Below are 18,959 nucleotides of genomic sequence, written 5' to 3' on the forward strand. Positions count from 1 at the left end.
TATACAGGTGCTCTATCACTGAAGTGTGCCACAGAACCCTCAGAGCTTTCCTCTTAAAATTGTTAGTGCATGTATACCAAGTACGCACTTGTGTGTGTGTGTGTGTGTGTGTGTGTGTGTGTGTGTGTGTGGGAGAGAGAGAGAGAGAGAGAGAGAGAGAGAGAGAGAGAGAGAGAGAGAGAACTTTATGGAGAAGGCCAAGGGAGTAAGTTGGTGGGAGAGAGCATGTTTAACATACAGTCCCTGAAGGAGATCATCAACACCAAACCAGAAAGACACAACCTTCCATCCCCTGTCCCCCAACCCCACCCATCAAAACATAATTACTTAAGAAAGATACTTTCTACCTGTAAAATTATTCTGAGGGAGGGCTAGAAGGTAGCAATGAGTAAAGGTACTCAAGATCTAACAACACCAGCCCAAAAGCAATCCCTATAGGCCATGTGCAGATAGGAAGAACCCAACTCTTCTCTGGCATACACACAGATTCATGCTCGCGTGCATGCACACACGCGCGCACACACATGCACAGTGGCATGTGCATGCATCTCTCCATTAAGTTTTAAAAGCCCAAGAAGGATGACCAAAATGCAAATGCTTCACTCTTTCTTTAAAAGGGGAACAAGAATACCCTTGGGAGGGAATAGGGAGGCAAAGTTTAGAACAGAGGCAGAAGGAACACCCATTCAGAGCCTGCCCCACATGTGGCCCATACATATAAAGCCGCCCAATTAGATAAGATGGATGAAGCAAAGAAGTGCAAGCCAACAGGAACCGCATGTAGATCTCTCCTGAGAGACACAGCCAGAATACAGCAAATACATAGGCGAATGCCAGCAACAAACCACTGAACTGAGAATGGGACCCCCGTTGAAGGAATCAGAGAAAGGACTGGAACAGCTTGAAGGGGCTCGAGACCCCATATGAACAACAACGCCAACCAACCAGAGCTTCCAGGAACTAAGCCACTACCCAAAGACTATACATGGACTGACCCTGGGCTCCAACCCCATAGGTAGCAATGAATAGCCTAGTAAGAGCACAGTGGAAGGGGAAGTCCTTGGTCCTGCCAAGACTGAACCCCCAGTGAACGTGATTGTTACGGGGAGGGTGGTAATGGGGGGAGGATGGGGAGAGAAAGGGGTGTTGGCCCAGAAACCGGGAAGGGGAATAACAATTGAAATGTAAATAAGAAATACTCAAGTTAATAAAGATTAAAAAAAAGTTTTAAAAGCCTTCTTTCAGGGACACAAAGTCTGAAAGGAATTCCCAGAGCTAGATGTGGTGGCCCATGCCTTCCCAGCACTCTGGAGGCAAAGACAGGCCGATCTCTGTGAGTTCCAGGCTGCCAGGGCTTTGTTTCAATAAACAAACATAAAATTATCAGTAGCCATACTGAGGAATTTCCCTTCAAATCTAGCAAAACTTCCATGCTAATTATAGAGACAGAAAGGTAGAAGGCCAAAAATAAAAGCAACATCCCCCATCTACTGCAGCTGGACTCTGTTAGAAGCTTGACTGGCGACTTGAGACGCCTTATGTAAACAGTTCAAGAGGAATGGTCCCTGGGGGCTGCATCCCAAGTCACCAGTCTCAGGACACTTAGTGTTTACTACCTCAAGATAAACTCTATTCAAATCCTTCACGCAAATGGCCCAGAAAGCAGACCAGGTAATTCCTTTAAGAGTTCTATAAGAACCCCATTTTCTCTCAGAAGGAGCCATTCTCACCTTTCTACCAGCCTTTGCCTCCTGAGTGCTAAGGTTAAAGGTGAGTACTACCCACCCACCCTCAGACCCTGAAAACTTGTTTTAAAGGAACCTAGAATAATAGCAGAATAAATAGCATTAAGTGTAAAGCCAGGTAGTCGAGTTTAAACAGACCTACATCTTTACATGTCTATCTCCTGAGTTTCTCAAAAACATGGATGTGTTAATGTGAATAAATATCCGTTCATTATTAGAACTACCAGTTAACAATTTGAAAATAGACAGTGAAGATTTAAAACCAAGAGCATGCTTTTATGATCTGTAATATCTCAAAACCACTCTCGATAGTGCATCACTCACATTTAAGCAGTTAAGTCTCTGGACTACAATTTAGGTATTGTAAATACAGATTAAAATTTTACACAAATGGTATTGGATTTTTTTTTTAATTCTTGAGAAATAAGTCAGGTGATTTAGGGATGGCTATACCATTAAAATTAGTTTAATCAAAATCAGCAAAACACTATGGCTTACTATAGCGTGATGTCTCTAACCCCTCTAAATAAGCCAAAATAATTCATTGTACATTTAATATGCAGCCCCAGCAATAACATTCATTAATGTAGCGAGAATGATAAGCCCAAGGCCCAGGGATAAACGTGTTTAACAGACGAGAGCTGATACAAACGTGTTGATTGAGAATAGGTGTGGACAGAAATACTGCAGAACAAATGACACCACAGTCAGAAGAAAGCATTTAACGGATGCCTTGCCCACTGTTTCAGAGGGTCAGCTCATCAGGTCAGACAGCATGGCAGCAGGCATGCATGGAGCTGGGCCACGGCTGCGAGTTCACATCCTGACTTAAAATAGGAGGTAGAGGAAGACACTATGGAGGGAGGGAGCTTTGCAAGCCTCAAAGCCCATCCCCAGTGACACATCTCCTCCAACAAGGCCACACCTCCTAATTTATCCCAAACAGGCTCACCAGTTGGGGACCAAGCATTCAAACACCAGCTTGTGGAAACCCTTCTCAGACCACCACACAGGAACTCATGCGTTTCTGATGCATTCTATTTTGGGGGTCCTGGGGACAAACATTGTTACTTTTGATTGATAGATTTTAGTGTTAGGAAGCAAATCAGGGCTCTTAGCTATCAGGCCAAGCATTAACTCTCACTAGGCTACACCCACAGCCCCTACTTTGAATTAAACTTGACCTGGGCCACTTGGGACAACCCAAGAAGATGAAACCTTAAGACTGTAGACCTCATAGGATTATAAAAATGGAAATGACCTTAATATAAAATTTAATTCTGTTTCCCATGTTCTAGTGTAACAAGATGAACTTCAAACTAATGTAATTTTTAAGAGAACATAAATTAATTTTATTTAAATCTAAATATAAGTCTCCCAACTGATTATCTCTCTTAACTCACAGCATATGCATGTTTTCTGCCATGTACCTTCCAACCTTTAGATGATATGAATAAACCCGTTATTGGCATGAATACTTTTTTTTTCTTTTTCTCTTTTTCGGAGCTGGGGACCGAACCCAGGGCCTTGCACTTGCTAGGCAAGCGCTCTACCACTGAGCTAAATCCCCAATCCTGGCATGAATACTTTTTAATATAGTGCTAAGGCTCAAACCCACAGCATAGCACTTATAAACTGAGCTACACCCCTAGTCTTATATGAGTACCTTAATTAAGAGAATAACAATGGGGCTGGGCAGTGTCAGTGCTCGCCTGTAATCCCAGCACCAGGGAGGCAGAGGATTTGAGTTGGAAGCCAGCCTGGTCTACAGAGCAAGTTTCAGAACAGCCAGGGCTACACGGAGAAACTCTGTCTCGGGAAAGACGGGGAGGGGAGAACAATAGACTTTTATGATTTGGGCTTTGAATACTTCATCGAAGCATAAAATTTTAAGAAACGAAGAGAGCCACAGGGATCTAGGTTGAGGGGCAAAATTCTCCCTCCTCCTATGCTCCAGCCATCTCTCGCTCTCTCTAAAGTACACATATCCTTCCAGATAGATGGACTAGTGGGATGAGGTTCCTCCATATCGGGGCATACCTGCAAGAAATGAATTTCTTCATCATCCTAAGACTACAGGCTTCTTAACATCTGAGCCATTCCTTCAGCCCTGAGCTGAGATACTTTCTTAAAGCATCAAATCAAACCAGACAAACAAGCAGAAGTGCCCAAGGCTGCCCAACGTGATGGCATACGCCTGAAACCTCAGTACTTGGAAGGTGAGGGGCTGTGAGATCCAGAGTTCAAAACCAGGCCCAGCCACAGAGCAAGTTTCAGGCCACACTGGGCTACGGAATGAGACACTCGGGACAGTAACTACTAAAAGATCTTGCTGGGTGTGGTAGTGCAAGCCTGTCATCTCAGCAGTTCAGGGGCCGAGACACCAGCATCTAGGGTTACAGACCAGCCTAGGTTAAATAGCAAGCTCCTGTCTCAAAAGGAGTCAGGTGCTATTAGGCATCAATATAACTTTCTAGTAAGTATCACATTCCCAATCTGGGTTTTAAAAGGTAAATTGCCAAAGTTAAATAACAGGAAAATCCCATGCTGGTCCTTTGTGTGGGCATGATGTGTGGGCTAGTTTGTTGTCCATTCATTTTCAATGATTTTTTTTTGCCATACAAAATAAAACAAATTCATTTTTATTTTAAAATAGAATTTATTGAACACAGCAGTAAATTTAATACACTGGAAGGTCTTTTTGTTGTTGTTTTTCTTGTCAGAATTGGCACATGATAAAAAGATCTTTACTTACTGCTAAATTAACACTCCAAAAATTTAAGTTTTAAATCATGTTCCATAAAAATTCTAATAGTGTTATAAAAATATTAATTTACACTAACTTACCTAGAAAAGTGTTAGAAAAAGAATCTCATATTCAAACCAATCATCTAAGAAGTAAAAATACAATTATGCATTCTTAAAAAGGTACTAATTTGAATACAATGTAGAAGGGAGAAAAGTGGACAAAAGCTACTGAATTTACACTCACTGTCCTATGGGGAAGTTGAAGACAAACCAGATGTACACTAGGCATTTTTTAATGTATATTTTAAAGGAATAGGAAAGCTGTTTATAGTATTTTTACTGTCTAGTCAAACCCACTATGTGGTGAACTGATCATCCACTACAACCTTGAGTTGATCCAACCTACCTTTCTCATTTATAGAAAACTACAAAAGCTTCTTTAACTAGTGTACTCTACCCATCAGGAGTACACCTGCCATCTCTGAAGGGTCACTGACAGGAATCAAAGCGAGTTCTAGAGAATCCGTTGAATAGACTAGATGTATTCTCACCCAATGTAAAGGAAATCCTACCTCTGCCTGGAGTAGAACTTGAGGAAAATAGTTTTAGAAATGTAGACATTAAAAGAGCAAAGGAATTTAGAAAGCTCACACTGATAGTTATTACAAACATGCCACTCTACTCAAACCTGTATGCACATGTAAATAAAATACGTGAATGCCAGTAGCATATGGGAGAAAAGTATTTCCTTCAAAAGGGCATTAAATCACACTCTAGTAAAAAGTATAATCGTGAATCAAAGGTAGCTACAAGCTAGAAGAAAATAAAAATGCATTTATGATTAATGATTTCGCCAGGCGTCGGTGGCACACACCTTTAATCCCGGCACAGAGGCAGGTGGATCTCTGAGTTGGAGGACAGCCTGGTCTATAGAGTGAGTTCCAGGACAGCCAGGGCTACATGGAGAGACCCTGTCTTAAAAACAAACAGACAAACAAACAGATCAGTGATTTCTATTCGATAAGCCACAAGTGTGGAACTTTCTAGAAAGTATTTTATTTTGCAATAAGTACTAATAAATACAATATACTTTGTTTTAAAATCATGTTCAAGGGGGAAAAATTCCATCTTCTCTACCTCTTAAAAGTTATTGGTGTTAGGTTAACAAGAAAGGAAGAGATAACACATTTTCAGAGCCAAATTTTCAACTCTGGTATCTATTCATTTTGATTTCCAAGACAAAGTATTTCTGTATTATATTTTCTCTATGAAGATCTTTTCAACTGTGTTGCTAGGAGGGAAATTCTTTCTGTTTTTATTTATTTATTTATTTATTATTTATTTTTTTGGAAATTGGCTGGGGTGAGGGTAGAGGTAGAAGCTAAGAGCCCCTTTCTGTTATTTATAGTTACTTAGTAAGTTGTTTCAATGGCAGTGCTGGGGAAGGCAATTTGAAGATGGCAGGCAAGTACTCAAACACTGAGCTACACTCCAGCCCACATATAAGACTTTAATTACAACAATATGATGGTTGGGTAAAATAGAAAGTGTTTCAAATAAGTCAGAATTCAGATTTGCAGATGTGTTCATGTTTTCCTGGAGCAGAAGTTTAGATTAGATAATTAAGAATTAGCTACAGATTAATAAAACCAAATTATTTTGAGAAATTGTTTTATTTCAATGTGGTTTTAGAAAGAATAATTTCCATTAGCGTTCTTTGTAAGATTGTAACTGGTGCTTTTGAACATCGACTTGAAGAGAATGCAGATGTTTTCCTAACAGCTGTGTCTGGCAGGTGTTTACTGACATTTTAAGTGAAAGCACAGTTAGAAGTGTAAATGGCACTTATCTCCTCCAGACAGATCTTTTCTGTAAACAAAAGACCCCACACCTGTACCTAGAAGAATGAAGGGGCTGGCAGTCCCTCTTATTTGTCACTTACTTGGTAAAAGTTAACAATTAAACAAGAAGCATTTAATGTGAACTTTAGTTCAAATCTCAAAGGTCTAACCCATTTCAATACTCCTTTTACTTTGAAAAGCTGAATCAGCCTTAACATGGAAGGCTGGACTTGCTCACATCTCCTGTGCAGCAAGATTTACACAGAAATACAAAATCCTGAACTTCTGCAATGACTTGTCACCTGGTACTTTCTTTAGAGAAATTAAAAAAGAAAAAAACTGAAAAATAATTTTCACCTCTAATTTCTAGAAAAACACCTGAGATTTTGCAAAGAACCAGAAGGAAATATTTTTTTTCCAGGTTGCAAGCTAGCAAAGTGATTAACTGCTCTGACCACTCATCTTGGAGGTGAGACAAGGGATGAAAAAAGTATGCTTGCTTTTGGCAGCGCTCACTTATACAAATGTGCTGGAACTCAGGGGTCAGTGGTGATGTGGGGATTGTCAGGATGGCAAGGCAAGTAATACGCTATATCTGGTCACATAAGAAAAACATTCAAAAGAAGAAATCTTACCTAATCAATGGAATCAAAGATCAGAAAAAAAATGAAACTTAAAAGTAAATGCAGAAGTTTAATGAGTATCTTCATATAAACCATGTACCGGCAGAAACTAGGTTCAGCTTTTGTGTCCTCCTATCTAAAAATTAGTCTAACGATATGTGTATGCAGATGAAGTAATTTAGGTCCTCAGGTTTAAAAGGGAGTTACAAGTTTTTAAAAACTTAGACTAATGTTCACTGCTGAACTGCCTTCTTGCAGTCTTAAGTATTTATTTCTGTAGAGGGGTTAAGAATTGCATAAATCGGGGTTGGGATTTAGCTCAGTGGTAGAGCGCTTGCCTAGGAAGTGCAAGGCCCTGGGTTCGGTCCCCAGCTCCGAAAAAAAAGAACCAAAAAAAAAAAAAATTGCATAAATCTTTAACAAAAACAGAAACTTGCTATGACAATTACATGATCTATCCTTAGAATTTGGAGAAATATTTCAGTAAGAAAAGTACAAAGGAAGGTCAGGGTAGCTTTTTTTTTTCTTTTTTAGAAAAATATAATGTATATAATACATTTTGGAAACTACATAAACCCTATGTTTTTAACTGATTGTGAAGGCACAACTTTAACATAATTAAAAGAAAATGCATTTCACTATGTAGCATGGGATTTCACCAGCTCATAAAAATATACGGGTTTGCAAACATCGCTGTAAATGTTCCCAGTTTTCAATCCAAACTTTGACTCAAATCTTGCTGGGTGTGGTGTTACCCAGCTATAGTCCCAAACCTTTGGGAGGCAGAGGCAGGGGATTGAACTCCAGTCCTGACTCTTGTCACCAAGAGCAAAAAAGAAAAAGAAAAAAAGACAAAAAAGGCCAAAATCTATTTGTAGAAAATCAAAAACACATCATTGTAAGTCCACGTATTACTGTTGTACAATCTGCTCGTCAGTAGCTGCTGGGTTTTCTTCATTTGTTGAATAGTCCAGGTAGTCCATCACCTAGGCATGAATAAAAGATATCAGAAAATGCAAACTGTAAACTGGTCTCCCAGTCTTCATTAATTTAGCACAAGTATTCTGTTTTTTGTGATGCCTGTGTGTATGTGTGGATGCACATGTGTATGGCTATCTCCCTCGGCTGCCTCCCACCCTAGTTTTTGAGACACTCACTGCTGCTGAGGTGGGAGCTTACCTGGAGCTTGCTAACCAAGAGAGTGCTATGGGCCCTCCTATCTCTGCAGACCATCTGCCACCTTCCCCAGTACTGGGGTCAAGATAGACCCCACTGAACTTAGACTTCTTCTTTTACTTTATTTTATTAAGACAGTCTGATTTATGTAGAGCTGGGTAGCCTGAAACTGACAGAGATCTACATGCCACTGCCTCCAGAGTGCTGGGATGAAAAGCAAGTCAAGCCTCAGCCCTTCCACATGGCTTTTTTAAGTGAGTGCTGGACATCTGAGCTCAAACCTATTTTTGTTCAGGAATCACTTTACCAACTGAGCCATTTCCCCCTCCTCACCTCACCTTCTTTTCCCCTTTTATTGAAAATAGATTCTTTTCTCATACAACATATTCTGATTATAGTGTCCTTTCCCTCTACTTTTCCCAGTTCCTCCCCAAATCCCCTCTCCTCAGAATCCAACTGAGCACCACCTCAGCAGCCACCACCACCCCTATTTTTTTTTTTTCCCCCGGAGCTGGGGACCGAACCCAGGGCCTTGTGCTTGCTAGGCAAGCGCTCTACCACTGAGCTAAATCCCCAGCCCACCACCCCTATTTTTAACTCCAACACTCAGGAGGCAGAAGCAGGCCAGTCTCTGAGTTCAAAGCCAGCCTGACCTAAATGGTATGGGACAGGACAGCCAGAGTTACAAAGAGAGATCTTAATGCAAAACTAAAGTAAGAGCAGCCTTGGGACTAGAGAGAGATGGCTCAGAAATTAAGATTGCTTGCTCTCAATCTGGTCCCCAACACCGCCTTTGGTGAGATCAAAGTTGCCTGTAACTCTAGTCCTAGGGGGATGGCTTGCCTCACATTACCGACCCTGTACTAATGTGCACACATCCATATACATACACATGACTTAAAAATAGTAAAAATAAGCCTTAAAAAAAGAATGACCTCACAGAACCAAGCATTTCTTTTACAACACTGTCTAGGTCAACATCATCTTTAACTATTTTTTTTTTTCTTTTTTTCGGAGCTGGGGACAGAACCCAGGGCCTTGCGCTTGCTAACCACTGAGCTAAATCCCCAACCCCATCTTTAACTATTCAAAAGGATGAATTATAGGTCTTATGGCCTATATGAATTCATTTTCCAGCTCTCCCATTAATTCTACTTCTCAGTGTGAATACTGGCCTTTGTAGCAGTTGAAATTCCATTTCAAAAGAAGACTGTATGAGGCAGTGTGCACTTTTGTGCTGGAAAGCTAAAAATGGTTCCCGAAGTTAGTGTGAAAACACCTGCTGGCTCTGCACCATTGTAACCTAAGAAGACAAGTAAGACTAATACACGAGGCTGCCTTTAACTCCAGCACTTGAGAGACAGAGGAAGTCAGCTCTCTATATGAGTTCCAGACTAGCCAGGACTTGCAAGTTCAAGGCAAGCCAGGGAGGGCTACATAGTGAATCTATCTCAAGACACACACAAGTGCACACACACACCCACATATGCAGACATGCAGACATGCACACACTCACATTCCTCTCACAAGAAGCAAACAGGAGATGGCTCAGTGGTTAAGAGCAGTGACTGCTCTTCCAGAGGTCCTGAGTTCAATTCCCAGCAACCACATGGTGGCTCACAACCATCTGTAATGGGCATCTGGTGTGTCTGAAGACAGCGACAGTATACCCACATACATGAACTAAATAAATATTTAAAAAAAGAAGTAAACAAGAACAAAACAACAAAACCCCACCATTGCCACTCAAGCAAGTCAAAGAATGATAATGAAAGTTTAGAATTATTACATAACAAAAAAACTCCTAATAAAAATATAAACAACAGAGCACTTAAAACCTCTGAAAACAAATCAAAATGCATTTGCTAACAGGGCATTTTAAAGGCATTATTAGTGAATTTTTTTCTCACTTCAATTCTATATGTTTTTTTTTCCAAAAAATATTTGGGAATTAAGAAAAAAGGAAGTGCTTACATATTTAAAATATTGTTATCCTGTTCTTCAGATAAAACTATATTAAAACAGAAAAATGTAATATCTTTGTAAAGATTGTCAAAGACTTTCGGACCGATAAATGATTAGATTTCAGTATTATGTATGTTCTTTCTTTGTTATTGAGAAGTCCAGCAATATAAACATCTCTATTTTTTTTTAAAATAAAAGTTCTAAACATTTCAGTTTTTTTATTTTTTAAGAGATTGTTCGACATGGAATTTCTGGACTTGCCAGACAGCAGTGCCTCTGAGTTGAGGCTTTCAGGTGGCAGGCACCCTCAACCAATGGGGACACTTACAGTAAAGCCCACCTGTCAGCAACCACAGTTATAAAGGCCCAGGTTATGTATTTAGCCCTTTATCTGCCAAAGATAACACATAGATTAAAGCAGTTTCATGTTCATAACAGTTCTACGAGAGAAAAATTCAAGGGATTGCTTAGCATATGGGAACCCTGAGTTCCTTTTCTAACAACATAAAAATACACAGTAAACTTCAATACATTTAAAAACAGTTAAAAGCTGATCAGGATAGGTAGTATTAAGTATTCTACAACATGAGACACAGGGTGAAGCTGTGGAATATGTTAATCACACTTAAAATTATGCACAAGCACATATAGAGAGAGTTAGGACCCCTTTGTCTGACAAAAGGCTGGAGCTGTGAGGAGCCCGCAGTAGCCTGGAAGGGTGATAGCAGGCGGGGTAGACATGGTGCTTTTCTTCTCTGTGATCTGTGTACCCTGGCAACCGCCCTGAATAGTAAGAGCTATGTGCCCAGCGTTATAACAGGCTTCTGCTCTTCTAATTCTTAGGTACCACACTGGGCACTATAATCCCAGCCCTAAATATAGATATATTAATTAACCAGTCATGGTAGTACCCGGCTGTGATCCTGGCCTGCAGGAAGTTGAGGCAGGAGTCTGAATTTCAGCCAGCCAGGACTACACAGTGAGACATGCACCTGTGTCCCAAAAACAAAACCAAAGCAAACAAAACAATTTCAAGGTCCGCTAATTGAAAAGTTACCATCACTACTTCCTGTTCTCCATGCTTCCGGTAAAAACAACATAGCAGTACACAACAAACATGAAGGTCAAGTATATAAAACTGGGTCAACACAGCCAAGAAAAATTAACTGGCAAAATTGGTATTTCACATCTGTAACTAGGCAGTCTGTTGGAAAGATGTCCTTTGAAAGGGGGCAGGCTACCCTGGCATTTCTGAAGCTCTCCTTGTTTAGAGCTGATCGCCAGAAGCTTTCCAATAAATCAAGCTGAGTAACAAGTTCTCAGTCTTTAGTCCATTTAAGTAGCTTTGAACCCTAACTTGTGACTCAAAGCTTGTGACTTCTAAAAATAATTACGAGTACTAGTGAAATTAGCAGACACTGTTCGCTGGATGCCAACAAGCTGAGAGACTGTTTCCCATTCAAGTAAACAGCCTGTTCAAGCTACTGCATGAACCTCACTGCACTTGATTTACTATTAGGAACTCAAAAGCCCTCTGTCCTCAAACCGTTATGCTCTCTAGGGAAAAAAAAGCCACTTATTAACTCAATATTAATTAGAACTGTGGCTTCAACTAAAGTCAAATCATAAATGGAACTGAGAACTGTAGCCTTAGAAGTGTCCAGAAATGTCAAAGGGAACTGGCCTTGGAGTTACATAAAAGATTTGTAACTGATTTTTCTAAATTTAATTTATTCTAATGCAACTGTAGAAAAATCCACCTTCTTTTCATAAGAAATTTACAGAGAGGGTGAGAAAGACCCAGTCAGGTACTATAGCGCTTATGTGATGACACCTGCACCTTATGTCAGCAGGACTACCAGGGCCATTAAACAAAGAGACAGCTGAATGTACAGAGCCTACTTGGCATGTGTGAGACCTCAGGTTCAATCCCTGGACACTCGCTCCCATCACCTCCTGGAACAGGTCTCCAGTGGAAAGTTCTACACCACCTCGTTAATTAAACTACAAGTTAAGATTCTCTCATCTGAAATACTTGGGTCTGAAAGTGTTTTAAAATTTGAAATTTTTGGTATATTTGCCTATTCATAAAGAGACATTTTGAGGATAGGATCCAAACATGAAATTAACTTAAATTTCACATACAGCTCATACAGAGAGCCAGAGTCCATGATGACAGAGCAAACTGATCCACAAGTAGGAGGCAGAGAGAGCTAACTGGGAATGGGTCCCCTCAAAGTCTGCCACCAGTGACACACATCCCCCAACAAAGCCACACCTCCTAATCCTTCCCAAACAGTTCAATCGACTGGCCGTCAAGCATTCAAGCATACTGACCTATGAGGGCCATTCTCATTCAAACCACCATACCTCTGAATCTCAGATCTGAAAGCATTTTGAATTTTGGAATAGAGATGTTTTAACCTCTGTCACTATCCTTGTACACAGATATCTGACATTATAATGAACCAAAGCATTAAGATCAATAGATTCCATTTTATTTTACTTTATTTCTAAACAGCTAAAAAATTTTGGCACATACAAAAATGACTGTGTATAAAGATTATAGAGATTATTTAAAAGTTAATGGTGATAAGGGTGGTGGTGGTGTATGTCTGATCCCAGCACTCAGGAAGCAGAGGCAGGCAGTTCTTATTGAGTTCCAGGCCAATCAGAGCTATACAGAGAACCCTGTCTCAAAAACAAAAACAAAAACAAAAACAGGCACAAACACAAGTTAATAATGTATGACAGTTATGATAATTTTATGAGGGCTACTGAAACACACACAAAATTCAAAGTTTTAAAATGAAAACCAGAGGGTTGGGGATTTAGCTCAGTGGTAGAGCGCTTGCCCTAGCAAGCACACATGGCCCTGGGTTCGGTCCCCAGCTCAAAAAAAAAAAAAAAAAAAAAAAAAAAAAAAAAAAAAAACCAGAAAAAAAAAAAAAAGAAAATCTAGATAGTGAACCATAAAAATACAAACCAACGAAACAAAATTTTAAAGCTCCCAACTCCTTTAAATAGTAACATATTTGTGGTTAATGGTATGCTGTGACACTGTTTTAAGAAGCTGGCATATACCAATATATTCAATGGTTAACAGTTAAATGCGCTTCTCAGAAGTAAGTTGTTGCCCTACTTCATACTGGAAGAATCTGAGTCACCAAGAGCAAGGTGAACTTCCCAAGGTCAGAGCTAGAAGGACTAAACCAGTTTTCAGGTTAACCCTGCCCCCAGACTCATGCTTTTTACTAGGTGTTAGACTGTATTCTGAAGTCCACGTTATTGTGGAATAAAATAATGATGCCACCTTGCACAAACAAGAAGTAATCTTTGTTTCCAGATACCTTAAAATGGATTTTCCTACAATTAACTGTTTTATTTAGCTGCTGTGTCACGTAGGGAGGTCCTTTATAATGGTCAGTTTTAATGCGAACTTTGACACAACCTACAACAAGCCAGGGAAGGGGTCTCATGAGAAACTGTCCAGAACAGGTTGCCCTGTGAACATGTCTGTGAAGGACCATCCTGATTGGCAAGCCTGCCCACTTTGGCTGGCACCATTCCCTAGACAGGAGACCTTCAACTGAATGAGTGGAGAATGACACTGAGCACTGGCTCCTGGTGTATTCGCTTTCTCCTTGTTTTAACTGTCGAGGTGACTAGCTGCTTCAAGTTTCTGCTACCTTGACTCCCTGCATGATGGGCTATAGCCTGAAATTGTGAGGGAAAATAAGCCATTTTTCCCTTAGCGGATTTTGTCAGGGTATTTTATTATACCAATAGGAAGTTAAACTGAAGCCCTGAAGCCTGCCTCAGGGATTATTACTACTCTGCGTCTAGCTGCTGTGAAACAGAAACATCTACTTTTAAATACCAGAATTACTAAGAATGAAGCTTGGGTGGTCCAGGGAAGAACACTGCTCGTGACAAACATGAATACTCACTGGTGGGATTCCTTCCATGTCCTCCCATCATTCCCTCTCTCAATAAACATAGAAAGGGAAAAGAAGAAAACTCTAGAAGAAACCACAGAAACATACAAAGGGTAGATCTCTAAAGAAATGCAGCATTAATGCTTTTAGGTATATAGTAACTCTAAAATAATCAGCTATTTCCAGTGTGGGGAAGCCCAGAAAGAACTGGCAGCCACACACACACGCTCAAGGTGGCTGTCCCTCCTGAAGGAGTGTGAGAAGGATAGGACAGTTTAAAGGGGGCCCTTCACTTCCACCTGAGACACTTGTTTCTCTTTTTAAAAATATTTATTTCCTTTCATTTTATGTGCATGAGTATTTTACCTGCACACAGTGTCTTCGTGCTGATCCCTGGAACTGGAGTTAAGCATGATTGTAAGGCCCATATGGGTGCTGGGAACTGAATCCAGGTCTTCTGTAAGAACAGCACGTGTTCCCAGCCACAAGCCATCTCTCTAGCCCTGGATTTTTTTTTAACATTTATTCTACTCTATCTATTTAATAATGTATCTCTATATGGATATGTGCATGTGAGTGCAGGAAGCCTCTGAGGTTTGTAGGAACCCCTGGAATGAGAGCTACTGGCAGTTGTGAGCTGCTTGGATGTCGATCAATGCTGGGAACTGAACTGTGGTCCTTTAGAAGAGCAATCTACACTCTGAACCCTCTCCCCAGCCTCGTTTTTGTACTTCTTGTTTAAAGAATAAAAATATGAAGGCTGGAAAGATGGCTCAGTGGTCATGAGCACTTGCTACTCTTGCAGAGGACCAGAGTTTGGTTCCTGGTATATGAACCTGTAACTCCCCCTTCCAGGAACCTCCTGGTCTCTGCAGGCGACTCCCCACTGAGCATAAATACATCTTAAATGTTTTAATTAAAATCACAAATTCGAGCTGAGGAATGGTGCCAGACTCTTATAATCCCAGCATGCAGGAGGGTAAGACGGAGGAATGCTGAAAGCCCAAGGCTATCAGGGACTACATTTGAGCTCAATACAGCCCAGACTACAGTGGGAGGCCCTGCCCCAAGAGTCAAAACCTAAACACAAACCAACCAAGAAACACATATATACATATATAAATATAAATATATATATATATAACTTTGTAATTAAAACACACAGAAAAATTACTGCAGTAAAAACAGTCAACAGATGTTTAGAACACTAATTGCCAATAACATTAACTTATTCACTAAGCAGAGGAAAGGCCAGATGTGCCATAGTGAACATCTTTTCAGATAGTTTTACCATTTCCCAGAAAATCCGTCAGAAGAAATGTCTGGATAAAAATAAACGATAAAGAACGGCAGCATGTGTAATAGAATATCAATATACAGCCAGTAAAAAAAAAAATTTACAAGAAATTATATATGAAATACATGAAAATAGAAAAAGCAAGTGAGGATCCACTGATAGGACCATTTCACAGCATAGCCATCCCTTTACAGAAGGAAGTGCAGTACTCCAGTTATATCTGGTGGCAGGGTTCTTCTTTTATTTTTAATACCTCAAAATTTTCCATAGCAAATATTTTTATAATAAAATATGTAAGAGCTGGAAAGATGGCTCAGCAGTTACGAATGTTCTTGCAGAGGACATATCTGACAGTCTATTCTGATTTCTGAAGGCACCCACAGTTCATATATATACTCCCACCAATACACATAATCAAAAATAATAAAAATAAATCTATAAAAATACTTAAAGCTGCATTGAAGGGAGGGCTTCCTTGCCAGTAAAAATGCTGGTGATGAAAATAACTGACATGTATTGTTTAAGATAGTGTTTGCATTCAATATCGATTTTAAATTCTACCCTAAACAAGGGTTTGGTACCTGTCAGGGTATTTTATCTGTATGTGTTTTCTGACTTCTTTGGTGTGATTTGCCTCACACTTAGTTGAGTGCTCTGAGCAGTGGAAGCCTCTTCTCCTTAGGAGTGTCTGAGGTTTTCTGTTCTTATTCAGTGCTTTGTACGCTGGAGCCACTCAGACACTGCATCTGGATTGGCTCTGACTCCTGCCAGTCAGACCTAAGTACTAAGCCTTCAATCCCTTTCTGGTCCGAAAGGCACTCATGCTGGATCCCCAAGCCTATGCTCTCCTTCAGAAAACTTGAGTCTTCCTCTTCCTTTTCCTCTCCCCACCCTGAATGCATCCTCAGACCATATTAATTATTTCTAAATTTCTCTTCACATCTACCACTTCATGGAACATGGTTTCTAAGACCCTACATGCTTTCACTTCCACTTTTCACTTCCCTCAGGTCCTTTATCCAAACTCAACACTAGAGCTCCCGAATCTCCAGTCAGTTCCCAGAATGTACCAGCTCCTTCCCTGGGAGTGTCTGAAGACATGGTTCCTCTAAGATGACCAGACAGCCCAGTTCCAAATGAGATTTGACACTTTGCCCTGAATCCTTGCCATGGATGCCCCATCCATCCCCAGGTACCATGACACTTTGTCATTATCAGTACATTCACTCGGTACACTTCATTGCTATGACTCTGTCTGCATTTCCTAGTAACTTTCACCAAGTCGCAGGAGGAATTTTGCTTGTAACTTGTTCATCCTACAGAGTCAATATCTGAAATCATACTTACCTCGTGCTTAATAAATGTTCACTAAATGCAGAAATATAAAATTATTAAAGAGGATAAAAAGCCATTTTGAAGATAACTCAAAAGTTAGTAGTAGTTTAGGATGCTTTTTTTGTGTGTGCATTTGGTGTTTTGACTATGTGACAGGAGGAGTTTTAGGACACATTTTTATCTTATTAATTGATTGAAATAGTGTCTCTAATTTGCTACGTTTGAGGTCAGCCTTGAACTCCCATCTTCCAGCCTCTGCCTCCCAAGAGTTGGAATTGTAGATGTGGGACACTATGATACTCTTTTACTTAAATTAAAAAAAAAATCTAAGCCAGGTGGTGCACACTTTTAATTCCAGCGTTTGATAGGTAGAGGCAGGTGGATCTCTGAGTTCAGTCAGGTCTACAGAGTAAATTCCAAGATAGTCAGGGATACACAGAGAAACCCTATCTCAGAAAACAAAACAAATCAAACAAATAAAAATCTAAAGTTGCCTACCATGTGGGAGATTTAGGTTTGCTCTCCAACATTAGGGAGAAAACCAATGTAGGTGTCACCTCCATATCAAAATTATCAGCTACTTTAATAGTTTAGTGAAGGACTTTGGCCACAGATACTCTTCGTATTCATTTATGCGGGCTCACCCAATAGCACTGATAAGTGGTCAAGGTAGGTATTATTATTATTTTATTTAAATCTCAAAAGGAAATTATATTTACCAGAAAGAATTCCAGTTATGAAAGCTTGTAATATAACGTTGGCTGTCTCTTCTTAAACACTACCGCAGATGCTGTGAGACATCTGAACTGCTTCTCTAGTAAGAACGACTACAGACACCTACTCCAGGGCGATGACTGTGGTCAGGTGACTACTGACATATGTGGGGGCTGAACTGGGGGCGGAATGAGGGGCAGTTCACTTTACTAGCACAAATCAGAAATAATTGCTTTAAAAAATGCCTCTAGGAAGGGGTCAGTGTAGCAGCCTGAACTGAGCAGGTGAGGGTTTCTCTCTTCTATTTCAAAGCAAAACAACTCTTCTGGAATTCTAAAGACATGTAGGGGATTGGGGGAGAGACAGAGACAGACAGGGACAGACAGGGACAGACAGAAAGATAGAGACAGGAGCTTTTACCTCTGCAAAAAAATAACTCAAACAACAGTTTCTGAAATTATGATTTTCCTTGTTATATGGACTTTAAAGAGCAATCTTGATATTGAAGTTAGTTTGGTTCATTCAAATGCTGAATAGAATCTGTATGTTTCTATAAAGTTTTGTTTTGTTTTGGTTTGGTTCTTTGGTTTTTTGAGACAGGGTCTCTGTGTAGCTTTGGCTGTCCTAAGACTTGCTCTGCAAATGCTGGGTTTGAAGGCTTGCACAGCCACTGCCTGGCTTCACTATCAATTTCTATCGTCAGTTTCAAAACCCAGTGCCTATTTTTGTGGTTGCACCTTGCATGTTACTTATGTGGACTTGAATGCACATTGCAACGCTGTGTTCTCCAATGTCCTCCCATAGGAACTTCACAGGGCTTTCTGTACTCACAATGGGCACCAAGACCCACTGCTGCACAAGTAGACGCCAACGGGACTGAAGAGGAAGTCAGGGCATCCTGGGGAACACTAAACTTCTGACACATAAAGACTTGCTGTAGCATAACAGCTGGCGATTTATAAGCACATACCTGGTAGCTGCTACCTTTCCAGAACTTTTTCATTTCCTTACGACTCCAGGCAACGACTGAGGCAGTAATAAGTGTACAAGGTACTAAATAGAGGAGAGCGGGCTGTCCTGTCTTCATCACCATTAGGACCACAAAGGTAATTATCATGCCAACACCATAGGCTGCAGGAAAACAGAAGCACAGGTCAGTTTTACATGCTTCCAGGAATGGAATTTCCCCACTAAAACATTAGTTTTCAAGTACTTCTGAAGACATCTTTAATAAAACTTATTTTTTAAATTATGTGTTTGTATCTGTGTGTGGAGTTGAGACTGGGTGCAGGCTCCTGAGGTTAGAGGTGTCAGATGCCCTAGGTGTTAAAAATAGATGTGTCACTTAACATGGGCGCTGGGTTTACAACTGCCTGTGACTCCAGCTCCAGCCAGGTCTGATGCCCCTGGCCTCTTCAGGAACCTGTGCTTCCCTGTATGTGTATATTCACACAGAGGCACAAACAGACACATAACTAAAAATAAACCAAATCTTAAGTTTGTCCTAATACATACTACAGACTTCCTTAACTATTGCACAGCAAACATCATTCGGATGCTTCCTGCTGACCTGGAAT

At 40.3% G+C, this 18,959-nt stretch overlaps 1 protein-coding gene across 2 annotated transcripts in view; it reads right to left on the bottom strand.

The window, feature by feature from the left end:
* Positions 1–4,384: 4,384 nt before the first annotated feature.
* Sppl2a (signal peptide peptidase like 2A) overlaps positions 4,385–18,959 on the bottom strand; it is a 43,862-nt gene continuing 29,287 nt past the window's right edge. For both annotated transcript variants that reach the window (XM_032904145.1, XM_032904144.1), the window contains 2 exons: positions 18,353–18,513; positions 4,385–7,943 (listed from right to left, as the gene is read on the bottom strand). In XM_032904145.1, coding sequence (XP_032760036.1) covers positions 7,869–7,943; positions 18,353–18,513 — 236 coding nt within the window. In that variant the 3' untranslated portion in view covers positions 4,385–7,868. The remainder of the gene's footprint in view (positions 7,944–18,352; positions 18,514–18,959) is intronic.

This window comes from Rattus rattus, chromosome 5 (assembly GCF_011064425.1).
Source record: "Rattus rattus isolate New Zealand chromosome 5, Rrattus_CSIRO_v1, whole genome shotgun sequence".
Classification (NCBI taxonomy): Eukaryota; Metazoa; Chordata; class Mammalia; order Rodentia; family Muridae; genus Rattus; species Rattus rattus.